We start from the raw sequence: 14,260 nt of genomic DNA, 5'->3' as shown, positions 1-14,260 counted from the left end.
TTGTTGCGTCCAGATGGCATTTATAGATTTGATACCCTTTGCTCCTCTTTTCTCAATATTCGTCTGGATAACTATAAACCACTGTCTATACTGCCTACACATGTCCGTAGAACCCAGCTGTATAACTCATAACCGGGTCTAGATCATCTACTTCAACTTACCATCTCCAGACTCCTCGTCTTGATCGTTCTCTTCATTATACTGGTCATATAAACTATCGATATCATCAAACCCAGTGTCTTCCGACGCTTTGTATTGCGGTCTTCTTCCCTTCATATTGTGACAGTCTATCTATTCTCGCCTATAGACTCTGGGCTGTTAATAATCAGAAACAATTTGACGTCAAACTCTCATGTTGAAGATCTACACTCAAATACTTTATCTATATTTTTATTCGGATTAGGGTTCACAGCTATACATGGATTTATCGTTGACTATCATTTGATCTCGAAGAGAGCCTTCAGTAGTTCTACCACTATATTTTAGGATATTTACTCACAAGTGAATCTGAATGGGAAAAGATTTAAAAATTGGCTTTGACAGGGTTAGAAAGAGCCGATGACCGACTGATTTGGAAATCGGTTGAACTTGGCAAAGACTGTAACTTATCACTCCGTCCGAGCCACTCCGTCGAGCCAATACCTATGGTCGTATGAAACAATTGTCACCGGATCTGAGGAAGAACCTTAGCCGCTGAGAAATGAGTCTTACAAAGTGAATCCTACTCGGAAAGAAAGAAGCTGTTCGTTAAAATTGTCTATTTACATGATCACATTATGCAGTCGGTATGGGTTTTATGAGTCGGAGATATCCTCCTTGATCTTCAGTTTTCGTGAGTATCTGTCAAAAGCCTCGGTCATGTCCAGCGTGCTCGGGGTGGTAGAAGGGTCGATAGTGATGACATTTCCATCCTCTGATATTTGTTAGTGCTGAACAATTGTACGATAGCTATACGGCTCAGGCTATTAATATTTTAAAACAATACTGACAATACTGTTCTAAGCCAATCTTAAACGAATCATGGCATATTGAACTTACTAAAAGTCACTGAGATCTCTTGCTTGATATTCGAACCGGCAGGCAAGATCTTCTGTGAAACTTGGATACTTCCTCGGCTGCTTGGAGGAATAGACGCCAGAAAAACACGTGCCAGCTTGCCTAAATCACCTGTTAGTAAAACACTCTCAAAATCAGGTTATCAAGAGTAAATCTTCTAGAATTGGTCCGACCAACTGGAAAAACGGCATTCCACAATAGTCAAGGGCATACATAAAGAAAACACCTATTTTCCCCTTTCACCTCGCAACTCATAACCAGCTGTGTCCAAAATCAACTCACCTCCTTTGGCTGTGGGATTAAACTTGACGGCGGCCTTGGAAAAGTATTTCGTTAGCATCTCAGCTGCTCGTGTACAGATATAATATGGAGACAGATATCTGATGCTGGAGCACGCTATGTCAAATTTCACTTCAAGTTAAACGGGGTTAGGTTGTGCACAAAATATTGCATCTACCACTTGATCCATCGCTATAACGCAGATTCACTGATAACGTCACGTGCCGATAATCAATACCGTTCAACAGGTGAACCTTGAGCATGAACTTAACCTGCTAATGGAAAGACGAGCCAGCAGAATGGAGAACCCAATCCCGGACGAGCAGTCGCCTGAGCAGCTCGTAACTCTCTCGGCATCGGTAATCCTGACATCGCTCCCACGAGACTCGACTCAACAGCTCGAAAAATACGCCCACCATACGCCAGAAAAAAGTGAGTGATTCCTCTGGAAATGCCTCCGGCGGCTGGGGCTCCGCCCCAGACCCCGTAGCTCCTGCTTCGCAGGAGATGGCTGGGACCGTCGACGTAATCGACTCGAGCGAAGCGAGAGGAGCTACGGGGTCTGGGGCAGAGCCCCAGCCGCCGGAGGCAAACGGGACATATCCCAGTTGCTAACAGAGAACAGTCACGATCCGTCTTCGAGCCATTGGATCAGCTCCTATTTTGAAGCAGCAGGTGTATAAAATCAGTGGCGACCAGAAGTTTTCTGTTCTGGCCAAATTCATTCGGCGGCAGCTTAAACTTCGGCCGTCAGAGTCACTTCTGTGCTATGTCAATTCTTCGTTTGCTCCAGGGCTCGACGAGATCATTGGAAATATGTACAAGGTATGTTAGCAGCTGGTCAGCTGTCAGTGATCCACTTAGCTGTAGAGCCAGGATTGTTTCAATCGCAAGCTGGGATGGAATATCTATGGGATCTAACAATTGATAGACATTTGCAGTAGACGGCCAGTTGATTGTTACCTATTGTAATACAGTGGCTTTTGGATGAGGAGACACTTTTATTAACTATTTGAGTGGCCATTGATTAGTGGTTGACGTGACTTGAGGGTAATGCAATTGTGGTGGTACAAGAGTGGAGCGGAATACGGCAGTTATTGAGTTTGAGAGGTAGAAGTGGAGATAGGCTGATATGTGCCATGAATTTGACGAGGTGAGATTCTTTTAAAGATCCTCTTTGTCTTTAATAGTCCTCTTTTGCTGCTTTTTAGGCTCTTCTTCAGGTTGCTCATTGGACGATTTTTCTTCTTTCTCGAGATCTTTTTCGGGTTCTGTATTTGAGTCCTTTTGGACATGGTTCTTCTCCTTCTCTTCTTCCTTCTTTTTCTTGAGGTTTCGACGAAGATCTTTGATATATGTGTCCAAGAATTCTGCAATAGGAGCCTTTTTTAGTGTTCCGGAATAAATAATCGGTTCGATGGGGGACTCATCTTTGCTGTCTGATTCGCTTGTTGAACCAGTGCGAGGAGGGATTATAATGAGCTTGGGCTCCTCATTAAGAGGATCCTTTGAAATACCAAACTTCTCCCATAAACTGTCCGGCTGTTTGTGGTCGATATAGCCGAATGCATATTTATAAACGAAATCCGAAGACAGAGCTTTTAGAAGAGGCGGGATCACTCCTGATCCAGAATGTTTACTTTTCACAGAAGCAAGAACAATAACTTTTGGTTTATTGGCGGTTTTGGCGCTAGTCAGAAATCCGTCGATATTTCCAGGTTTCAGAGCTGCCACATAATTTCTGAGTCGAGACATGACAAAATTAACAATGTTATCAGCTTTTCGTTCGCCATTGTAGACCTCAACAGCAGGTGGAGACCGGATATTTCTCTTGTTAAGATCACGTTTATTGTTGTCGCTAAGATCCACCTTGTGAGGACGGAACACTTTTATTGTAGGAAACCCTTCAATCTTATATGTGGCACAGAGCTCTTTGTTGATTCTGTCGTCACAGTTAACTGCTGCGACTGTGGCTAAACCTTTGAGAGATTTTGCCGCTTTAAGATATTCGGGTAGCAGTTTTTGGCAGTAGCCACACCAGGGAGCATAAAATTCGACAATTGAGACTGAGTTGGAATTGACCACTTCTTTTTGGAAAGTTTTGGGATTAAGTTCACGAACTGGAGACCCTTCTTCTTCGTAGAAACCAGCCGCTGTTACTGATCCTCCAATAAGCAGGAATCCTATGAATACAGTTGAAAATAGCTTATATAGGGCGTTGGAAAGGCTAAAATTGCCCTCCTGCCGAGAAAGAGAGAAGCTCATTGTGGTGGCTAAGACTTTTCAGATGGCTGAAGACAAGTATTTAAACTGGTGAAGTAAGGTAGATAGAGTGAAGTATGCACGATTGATAATATATAAGTTGGATCAGGTTAAGGGCTTTAATTAAAGGTATGAAACTAAAGTGAGGTTCGATGTAAATCAAATTAAACCAAACGAACACCATCAAACAAGTATGGGTTTAGTATCTGGATATGGTAGTAGCGATGAAAGTGAAGAAGACGAGATCGTGGTTGTGAAACCATCTGATAGTAACCACAAATCCGTCTCAGAACACGCCAATGCTACTGTTATAGACTCAGAAGTTGGTAAATCAGAACAAGTAGATGAAGAAGCTACAAAAACTAGTTCAGAACTTCCTATTGAATTAAAAAATACAATTGAAGAAGAAACGAGTAATCAAAATGAAGTCGATGAAGAACCAGCTTCCGTATATATTGAGTTTCCTAGTGATTTCGGAAAAGATGTCACGACTGATGCAGTTGAAATAGAACGAATGAAGATAAGAGCTCTGACCCAGCCTGAAATAATGCCCGCAATGCTATCAATCGACGAAGAAGCACCAATTAATGAACCGGATCCTAGAATTGAGGCGAAAATTTCCCACCTACTGGAACTGCATAGATCAGGGAAAGCAACACTAAACGATCGACTTGCAAAAAATATTGAATACAATCGCCCAGGATTTGTAGAAAAACAGCTTGAGAGTTTACTTGGATCAGAATACGCCGAAGGTGGCTCTGAATTCAGCTTTCACGCTTCTGAATCGCGTAACTATAACTTATTACCAAAGGAAGGTTATGTTGAGAACTTGGTGGAAATGGCCCGATTGGCTAAAAAGAACCGTACTAGAATCGAATTTGTATCTAAATCTTGACCTATTTATTTTTATGATTAATGACATGAGTGGTTTATCCAGTATATTCCAGGTTATTTGCAAAAACGGCAAAAAATATGATTCGACCCAGGATCGAACTGGGGACGTTCTGCGTGTTAAGCAGATGCCATAACCAACTAGACCATCGAACCATTTCTTGAGAAGAAAATTTGCAGTTTGTTGATAATCAGAAATTCACACATGAAATTACATAAATGAGTACCAATTTTTGTTTTTATTTAACTGGTAGTTGCCGAAATACCCCTACTTTTGTTGGGCAGGGTCTATATGCCGCTCTTATGGGCTGTTTGCTGGTATAATATGAGCTCCTAGGCTGGGAATGCGCTTTTTGCGGATTTTCATGCAGTGATTCCCACGCTTTCACCACAAGCTAAAATCCAAAATTGTGGTGACAGAAAATTGTATTGAATTCATATTATAGACGACTTAAACAACGGGCGAAAATAGCTGAAATTAAAAATAGCAAGAGCTAACCTGTAATAAGAGGCATAAGAGTGTATTCAATCAATTAGACAGTAAACCCTATTTATAGTCCTGAGACGGGAGATCATTTTGGTGATATATAAAAGTTGAGTTTGAATTTCTTGAATTTCATTAGATTAACCATGTATCGTAGGACTACTAACGTAACGTTCTACTAATATTTAAAAACGACTCAAAATATCGAATATGGTATATCCAATAATTGAAATCTTCGTATCGAGCTTCCAATTAATTTTGGCCATTTCTAAGATGAGCTGTTTTATACTACCCTTGACCCCTCACGCCTTGATACATTTGTCTGTAATATGGGCATTGTTTAGATCTCAAGCGAAGAAAGACAGGGCGGGTTTGAGCCTCTAACCTGAATGCTCTCAAATAAACTAACTTTTGAAGTGCTATAAACATACATATATCAAATCATATCATTTATATAAGAGTTGGATTACCACACCCTTACTTATCTGATTGTAGGCTATTTATTTTGGCTATATAGATTAATGGCACATCTGAGTGAACAACAGTCTCACTTGAGATAAGAATAACTCTCTCATCTCCGCGGAGATCGTAGAGGACGTGCATCATAACCGATCTAATCCTCCAACTCTGAGACTATTTCAATACTAGGATCTCAGGGGGTTCGCTAGTTTATGTACCTCCTGCATGATATTGCATAAAAAACTGGGGGTAGCGCGATGCAGGTTAAGTTAATAACCGCTTTGAGACGACAATAATTATACCCCACCTTTTTCTTCAATTGATCCGAAGACTCATTTACAAATTCCTGACTGATTGTGTATGCAGATTTTATAAGCTTTGGAGGATTTTCGGTCTCAAGGGTAATCAAATTCCCGGCTGCCCGGCATGCCAACGTAAGGGGAAGTGGGACAGCAAGGTCCGGGTCGGACTACGCTCAACCACCCATAAATCCTGTCGTCTGCTTATCTGTAACAGTTACCATTGAATTTCAACCAATTTATTTTCACTTTTTTACCAGCTATAGTGTAAATCTCTATTTTACAGATGCTGTCGATTTCCGAAGGTTTATCATTCGTCCACTTTTTAATTCGAGCCAGTGAGTGCTAACCCTGACTGTCCCGATAGTACCATCACTAACTTGTAGTTCCACATGTCTTGCTTACTGTAGTTAAGCATTTTACTGTAGGATCTAGATTCCATGGACCAGTCTCTAAAGTCGCAGAACTGGAATTGACTCGCCAGGTCACAAGCTTATTGAGCATTAAGCAAACAAAGTGAGTGTCAATGCCAATCTATAATAGGACTATAATAGGACAAATCAGATTCTAACCTACTAGGGCACTTATTCCACACGTTCCTATTGATGAGTTTCTTGCCGATTTCAAACATCTAGCTAAAGGTTTCCCTGGATTTGGCAAGAAATTCTATGATACCAGGGCTCGATTTATAGCCGAAGCTTTGGACAGGAGACCGGAAGATCCTGTACTGGTATACTCACATGGAGGTGGCTACTGTCTTCCACTTGTGCCAAACCATATCAAATATCTCATTCATCTTTACAAAGCCATGAACAATCCTAGATTCTCTATTCTTCTAGTGGACTACAGTTTGGTTCCAGAAAAAATATTTCCAACTCAGCTTTATGAAATTGCTGATATATACAGCGCACTTGTCGACAAGGATGGATCAAGAAACATTATTCTTTCTGGTGATTCAGCTGGAGGTAACCTTTCGGTTATTCTTTCTGCTCATCTCAAGCATCCATATCCAGGCGCCAAACTACCTGAAAAGCTTGTTCAACCAGTAGCAGAGATTCTCATTTCTCCATGGGTAGCACCCTTCCCAGATTTATCCAAAGGTTCATATCTTCACAACAACACCGCTGATATCCTAGGACCGCGTGTCAGGGACTGGGCATTGGCATATACTCCAGACGAAACGACTAGAGAATCTCCTTACGTCAGTCCTGTAAACGCTAAACCTGCATTTTGGGAGGGAGTCTTTCCGAAATATACTTTAGTTACATGCGGTGAATTTGAAGTCATGAGAGATGACGTTGAGAGATTTGTTGAGCATGCTAATATCCCTGAGTTATATTTTGAATCTCTTGGATGCCACGATTCACTATTTAGGGATAAAGACGCTTCTACGAATGAGCTTTTTTCGAGAATAGTTAGTTTTCTCGAAGGGGTTTTTGATAGTATGAATAAGTAACTTTATTAGGATAGTAAAAATCGCCAAATATATTCATATTTTGATCATTTCATCGCCAAAAGAGGCAAATATGAAGCGGGCTTTTTTGGATATATTTTTAGAACCTATTGCCTTAATAAACCCAGAAAACTTGGTTTGCATGTAAGGGAGGATCTTCTATTATAATAATAGTTCCTTAATTGTACAGTCGTCAATGCTACCAGAGTCTGGTCCTGTTAGCTCTAGGATAGTTGAAGAATATTTATTAATAGTAGCTCACCTGGTCCTGTTAGCTCTAGGATAGTTGAAGAATAATATCCAAGCTGAAGGACCAGAAACAGGAGTGCTGCATGAGCAGATATATATACGGGGATCTAGTCATGTGACTTGTTGAATTAGATTACCTCGTTAATGTCCTGAGTTCCATCCAAGGATGCTGAGAGTCCTTACATTGCAAGAAGTTGGCCCGATGGTTTAGGGGTATAATACTCGCTTAGGGCATTTAAACCTAAGTTAATTTGCGAGTGGTCCCGGGTTCGATTCCCGGTTGGGCCCAATTTTTTGTCCATGTCCTTTTTTTTTGCAGCATAATTGCTTATTGGGCAAAGTCTATCATCTTTTATTTAATTGGGAAACGAACTATAGAAGGAGAGCACATCTCTGGCAACTTTACTAACTGTGTCCATGTGAGCCACACCTCAAAAGTAAAAAAGGGTAGCTTCACGAAGTATTTAAGCACGGTGAATTGTCAGTTAAAGTAACTCTTTCTCCACATTACTGGTTTGGAGTTGATGAGTAAATACTCTTTTTTTAAATCCTACCCAATAATAATATAAAAAACATGACGACAAACAGGGATTGGCAGCTGGCATATTTACAACGAATAGTAGAACTGACGATGGTGCAGATCTCCAAAAGCATGACATAAGGTAAAACCATCAGTAAGTGTCCTGTGAAACTCTGGTTATCGGGTAATCGAATTAAAAAGGTTTAACAGTGGATTTACTGAGATTTTGAGCCAGTAAATTGTAAGCTAGCAGACTAATGGGATCACACGAAAACCATCAAAATGGTTCGATGGTCTAGTTGGTTATGGCATCTGCTTAACACGCAGAACGTCCCCAGTTCGATCCTGGGTCGAATCATCTTTTTTGCTGTTTTTGCGTCTAAGCAGGTTATCATTTGTTGCTACAATCGCCAAATACCTACTAGTGCCCCCTGTAGTCATCATCGGTATCTTCTGCACAATCTTCGACATTCTCCTTGCTACTGTAAGAGAACGCTGCTTGTGGAAGATTCCTCGTGCCAAGAATAGCGTTGCAAAACTTTATCAAGGGTAGTATTTATGTTTTGTCAGTTTAAGCCTATTACAGAACAGGTATACGTAGCTTTATTGAGTATTATAATATCATTCTTGTTAACCTCTTGATAGATAAATGTTAGTCTGAAGGTTTATTGGACTGCGCCGTCGTTGTATGTAACGGACTCAATATAGCTAGTGACGACTCCAATATAGGTCAAAAACCTTTCACTCTTCGGTAGGTTTTGGCCCAACATGGGAGTATTTTTACCTGGCCGTCATTTCTTGATTAGTTCACATATGCAGGAGTCTAAACTTTATCGCCAATAAGCTATTCTATAATTGCTTAATACAGAACTGATTGCATGCTTAACGCACCTTCGTGCAGACAGTTTCTGCGCCCTGGATAGAAGACAGCCGTCCCAATGCAAAATGCAGTCTAAGAGCAGTTAACTAAATATATGGGTAGGTTGAGTTCTACTATCTCTGAGAGTGTCATGATTCAACAAATTAATGAAGCCTGATCTTTAAGCCTTACTACTGGAGATCAGAGAACGCCCGGATCATATTCATGTTCATTACTCAAAAATACTAATCTAGCTTCGAATATCATACACGGGAAGGTGCTGACCTGGATAAGCATGCCAAAACAATGCCTGTGGCCGAAGTGTGAATTACATTCACTGGACATTGCTTGAGCCCTACATTATACACTAAAAATCCAGAATCAAAAGGATTTTCTCGTTCACCATGGCCAGAATCTAAGGAAAATTTCACATAGAAACCAAAATTTTCAGTGGAACAATTTTTCTACCTGAAAAACTCTGTTCAAGGTGCAATTCAGCCACTCGTCGAGATCGGAAGAAGCAGCTTCTGGCTATCCCACGATGCCCATATCGTAATCTCGCAGCCCGAACGGATCCACGAGCACCCATCAAATTGGTTCGATGGTCTAGTTGGTTATGGCATCTGCTTAACACGCAGAACGTCCCCAGTTCGATCCTGGGTCGAATCATTGATCTTTTTTGTTTTGGTTGCCCACCCCTCAAAGCCTTTTTTTTATTCAACCCATACTTTGTTTTCTAAAAGTAACTATGTTCCTCTATATTCAAAAGATAAATATCATGTCATTAGCTAGGCGTGTTTCAAAAGCTTTATAAAGAAATCATTGTGGCTGTAGCCTTCTCGGCCTCTTCCATCTCCTTCATATGCTTCAAGTCGTCTTCACTGGGCTCATACTGGTGCCATACAGTATAGTGTACTAAGCCGCCAACACTGAAGCCCATTTTACGAGACATTTTACCAAATGCTTCAGTTTCAGCGTGGTTTTCAAACGCAAAACCAGGAAAGTTTGCGCCGTGGCGAAAGACTTTGGCTCTCGCCAGAATGGATACACCACCCACACCATCCAAATCAATGATTTCATTTGGATCGCCATCTTCGCTTCGGGAATACGCCAGATGTGGTCTCCATGTAGGATATTCGGCATATCCCTCAACAATAACCTCGTCTTCGTGTAAAGTTCTTGCTAATTCCAAAGCAGCGTCACTCTCTTGCCATGAATTAAGATCATATGGCTGCTCACCTCCTAACCATTCCGGAAGAGGTCTCCAGACATTAGGAACAATGACGTCACGATCATGTTTCATCAGATCCTCGATAATAGTCACTGGAGACGTTTCAATATCGGCATCTCGCCAATAAACCCAGCTATGATATGGCTTTAAAGCCGAGCCCAGCAGCCAATTTCTGGCGCGGCCCATTAATTTTCTGCGTACACCTTGTACTTTGACGCCATGACGGACGTCGAAACCCTGGCCAATTACAGCACCAAAGTCTTTTTCGAAAATGGCGATTTCATGAAATGGCTGTATTCCCTTGTCAGTGACTTTATCTAGGGCAGCAATATTCGCTTTTAAATCTTCCAAAGTAGTATCATCAGAATCAGATACCATGAATGCAATATCAATCAACTGATGTGGATATGTTAAATTTTTCAGATGTGAGAACATCATAGGGATTACCGGAGCGGCATTTCTTAGAGGAATACACATAAGCAGCATATCACCGGTCTCCTTGCCATTCGTATTTCCATTGTATAATCCCAAATCATAGAAATGGATATTAGTATCGGACGAGCCGAGGCTCAGACCGGTACTATCTAAAGCCCAAGCCAGATCAGCTGGCGAAGTCAAATAAACTTTCAAAAGAAAAATAAACGATATCACCGCAGCCACAAGTTTACGATGTTCTTTAAACTTTCTCCCCAGAGGCGAATAAGGTCTCAAAAACCCCAACACGCCCGACCTACCAAACCAGCTCTTATTCGACTTCGGCTGAAACCTCTCATCCTTCTCCTTATACTGACTAAACCCGACGTTAGCACCAGTTCCCGCAAAACTTGCGAAGCGAGCACAACCCGGTCTGGGCGGATCCCAGCCGCCGGAGGCATGTCCGAGTCCCCGGATTGCCTCCGGCGGCTGGGGCTCCGCCCCAGACCTCGTTGCTCGCTTTGCTCGAACCCGTGAATTGAGGAACTTACTTTACAGCGGGTTCATATCGCGGTAGCGACGACATAATTTACAACAGCGAGACCCACTCGGCTGTGTGGTCCAGACCCAATGTTTAGGACCCGTGACAAGCGACGGTAGAAACTGGAAAATGACACCCAAACGGATAAGTACTACCGACGGACGGAATGCAAGTAAAAAACAGAACTTGGGTGTTTTTGTCGGTGGTTATTTCAAAAGCTCGCGTGTCTTTCTCCACCGTCTGCTGATGTGCCTGCACCCAAAAAAAACAACGTTTGAAACCACGCAAGTTCGACTGTGACTAGAATTGTCTCTCAGACCTGCCTGCTCACTACTGTTCTCAGCAGTCCAAATATTGATCTGCCGAAGCCACGTTAATAGCACCGTCAGCCTTATGTACCTTCCCCCTGCGTTTCGTTGCTGCACGTGCCGGAGGACCGGTTGACCGGTTAGCCGAATATCGAAAAAGGGTCCAGTCAGGGTCTGCCTCCGGCGGCTGGGGCGCTGCCCCAGACCCCCTGGCTCCTCTCGCTTTGCTCGAGTCGGGCGTCCACGGTCCCAGCCATCTCCTTCGAAGCAGGACCTACGGGGTCTGGGGCAGAGCCCCAGCCGCCGGAGGCACACCCTGACTGGACCCTGAGATAATAAATAAAATAAAAATAGAATACAAAATTTAGACCGGCACAAGTCCCGTCACAGGTGGTCGGAACCACTCGTTCAGAAGAAGATCCCATACTTCGTCGGCCAGTTGTTGGGCTGATGAACGGGTAGAGCCCTTGGCTTCAATATACACCTTGAGTTTGGGTTCGGTGCCGCTGCCGCGAGCGGTGAATCGCACAGTTTCGTTTGCCGGTGAACTGAGTGTCACGGTAATCATCTGTGACGAGTTTGAGACTGGTAAAGTGGGTACATTGTTGGGGGTACTGGAATCGTAGCCAGTAGTCAGATCACGCCAGCTGGATACGTCGAATCGACCAATTGTGCGAGGGTAATGTGGATTAGACGGACTAGTACCGGCAGTGCGAATGTATTCGAAAACAGTATCAGTGGTCGACGGATTATTGACAATGTAATAAGAATTGTGCTCCTCGAAATATCCCACATCCTGGTAGATCGACTCTAGTTTATCTAATACAGTGGTCGACTGTTCTTGTAGCTCCAGTAAGATCTGAATAAATACATATGCTGCACTAATGCCGTCTTTGTCATGTACTACAGCGAACATGTATCCCAGAGCCTCTTCAAAAGCAAAAGGAATATCATATCCCTGATACTCTAACGTAATAGCACGATTACCTATCCATTTGAACCCGGTCAGAGTATCCTCATAATGAAACCCATACTTAGCAGCCAGGCTGGCAATCAATTGACTGGAAACTGTTGAGTTCAGCATCGCGAGCTTTTTATCCCCATTTTTCTTCCAACGAGTTCTCCAATGGTCAGCAAATATCGCGCCCACTTGGTTGCCAGTTAACTGGATCCATTTGCCAGATTCGGATCTGGTATCCTTAACAGCCACTGCAAACCTATCAGCATCAGGATCATTTGCAAGAACAATAGAAATTCCCCTCGAATCGGCTAGTTTCATTGCCAAATCCAATGCTCCTTTTTCTTCTGGGTTTGGAAACGATACAGTAGGAAAGTCTGGGTCGGGCTGGGCTTGTTCGTTGACCGTAACTACTGAGTTTGCCGACAAACCCAACTGACTGGCTGCTTCATGAAGATAAGGAAGACCCACTCCATGCATTGGGGTATAAACAAACTGAATTGAATCCCTTGCGGCTCCCGGTCCAACAGCACTGGCTCTACGGCCACCAGTATGACCGTCTGTAAATCCAAGGACCTGGTTCATTTTCGCGAAATATTTCGACACCAGCACTGCCGAAGACTGAGAACCAATATCCACTACCAGCTGGTTATCTTTCAAAACCGATACGTCCCATGTCCACGGTTCAGCATTCTCTTCAATAGACTGGGCAATACCCACATCATGAGGTGGAATAATCTGGCACCCGTTCTGCCAATAAACCTTATAACCATTATCCTGAGCCGGATTATGACTAGCTGTCACCATAACACCACAGCTAGCACGAAACTCGTCAATAGCAAACGGGACCAAAGGAGTATGACATTGGCCCAATGTGTACACCTTGAACCCTTTAGTGACAAACGCCAAGGCCGTCAATTCTGCGAATCGGCTGGAATTGTGTCTATGATCATGCCCAATCACAACGCCCTGAGCTTCGGCATTTGGAACTGTATTCCGGACATAACTCACCAGACCCTGCGAAGCCTGCAAAACCGTCAAATCGTTCATACGGTCGAACCCGGCCTCCATCCGGCCCCTCAAACCGGCAGTACCAAACTGGATTCCTAAACCGTTAGACCACAGGTCGATGGGACATGCCTCCGGCGGCTGGGGCGCTGCCCCAGACCCCGTAGCTCCTGCTTCGCAGGAGGTGGCTAGGACCGTCGACGCCCGACTCGAGCGAAGCGAGAGGAGCCACGGGGTCTGGGGCAGAGCCCCAGCCGCCGGAGGCATACCCCCACCACCACTTACTTTTGCCCAACCGGTTCTCCAGTTCTTTACGGTCATTGGCTTTGGCAAGTTCTTTGATCTCGTTTCGGGTGGTTTCGTTCTAGAGTTGAGTTGTTAGTCCTGGTCGGACCACCCCAGATGACATGGGGAGTTTGGCCACTTACTCTGTCCAGCTCGAGCCAGGCAATCACCTGCTTGTCGATATCTGTCGAGTTGTCCACTCGCCCGCAAAACATGGCAATTCAAACTCTGTAACTCTCAAATCAAATGTTGCTAGTCTCTAACGGTTGCTACCGTTAATAACGGGATCTGTTGGTGTTGTCTACCGATCGGCCACTGGCGGATAAGTGGGTGCCATGCCGCTCCGCCTCCCAGACCCTCTTCACGAACCATTTCGGTCCTCTTTGGCCTGGGGGTCTGATTCAGACCTGTTTTGGGGTTTCTGGAAGAACTGAGGGGAGGGGTCTGCCTCCGGCGGCTGGGGCTCCGCCCCAGACCCCGTGGCTCCTGCTTCGCAGGAGGGAGTCGGACCCCCCCTCAAGAAAAAAAAAGAATACAATTGAGCGGATTGCTCAGTCTCTGGTCTGAGAATTAATGCTCAGTCTATTAATTGAAGAGCTGCCATAAAGCTGCCGTTTAATGTCCTTCTCAGGTGACCACACGAATCCTATTCAGCCGTAACAGTGATAAATAAGCAGTTGCAAGGAGCCATTAACGCTTTCGAA

General features: G+C 43.6%; 3 protein-coding genes and 4 non-coding genes across 7 annotated transcripts; 3 read left to right on the top strand and 4 right to left on the bottom strand.

Moving 5' to 3' along the window:
• Positions 1–2,499: 2,499 nt before the first annotated feature.
• MPD1 (protein disulfide isomerase MPD1) lies at positions 2,500–3,600 on the bottom strand (the record flags this gene model as incomplete). The annotated part of the gene is made up of 1 exon (XM_018879349.1): positions 2,500–3,600. The coding sequence occupies one exon, from the start codon at positions 3,598–3,600 to the stop codon at positions 2,500–2,502; it is 1,101 nt and encodes a 366-aa protein (XP_018737274.1).
• Positions 3,601–4,570: 970 nt separating this feature from the next.
• Positions 4,571–4,644, bottom strand: AWJ20_2407 (the record flags this gene model as incomplete). Its single annotated transcript has 1 exon — positions 4,571–4,644. It is a non-coding gene; the product is annotated as a tRNA-Val (tRNA).
• A 2,984-nt stretch (positions 4,645–7,628) lies between these two features.
• Positions 7,629–7,720, top strand: AWJ20_2406 (the record flags this gene model as incomplete). The annotated part of the gene is made up of 1 exon: positions 7,629–7,720. It is a non-coding gene; the product is annotated as a tRNA-Pro (tRNA).
• A 516-nt stretch (positions 7,721–8,236) lies between these two features.
• Positions 8,237–8,310, top strand: AWJ20_2405 (the record flags this gene model as incomplete). The annotated part of the gene is made up of 1 exon: positions 8,237–8,310. It is a non-coding gene; the product is annotated as a tRNA-Val (tRNA).
• A 1,096-nt stretch (positions 8,311–9,406) lies between these two features.
• AWJ20_2404 lies at positions 9,407–9,480 on the top strand (the record flags this gene model as incomplete). The annotated part of the gene is made up of 1 exon: positions 9,407–9,480. It is a non-coding gene; the product is annotated as a tRNA-Val (tRNA).
• A 139-nt stretch (positions 9,481–9,619) lies between these two features.
• On the bottom strand, positions 9,620–10,477 carry VAN1 (Van1p; the record flags this gene model as incomplete). Its single annotated transcript, XM_018879348.1, has 1 exon — positions 9,620–10,477. The coding sequence occupies one exon, from the start codon at positions 10,475–10,477 to the stop codon at positions 9,620–9,622; it is 858 nt and encodes a 285-aa protein (XP_018737273.1).
• Positions 10,478–11,669: 1,192 nt separating this feature from the next.
• On the bottom strand, positions 11,670–13,592 carry PRM15 (phosphoribomutase PRM15; the record flags this gene model as incomplete). Its single annotated transcript, XM_018879347.1, has 1 exon — positions 11,670–13,592. One exon carries the CDS (start codon positions 13,590–13,592, stop codon positions 11,670–11,672), a length of 1,923 nt encoding a protein of 640 aa, XP_018737272.1.
• Positions 13,593–14,260: the final 668 nt, after the last annotated feature.

Source organism: Sugiyamaella lignohabitans, chromosome B, assembly GCF_001640025.1.
Source record: "Sugiyamaella lignohabitans strain CBS 10342 chromosome B, complete sequence".
Lineage (NCBI taxonomy): Eukaryota > Fungi > Ascomycota > Dipodascomycetes > Dipodascales > Trichomonascaceae > Sugiyamaella > Sugiyamaella lignohabitans.
The sequence above is the reverse complement of the archived record's forward strand: the minus strand, read 5'-3'. Positions and strand labels throughout refer to the sequence as shown.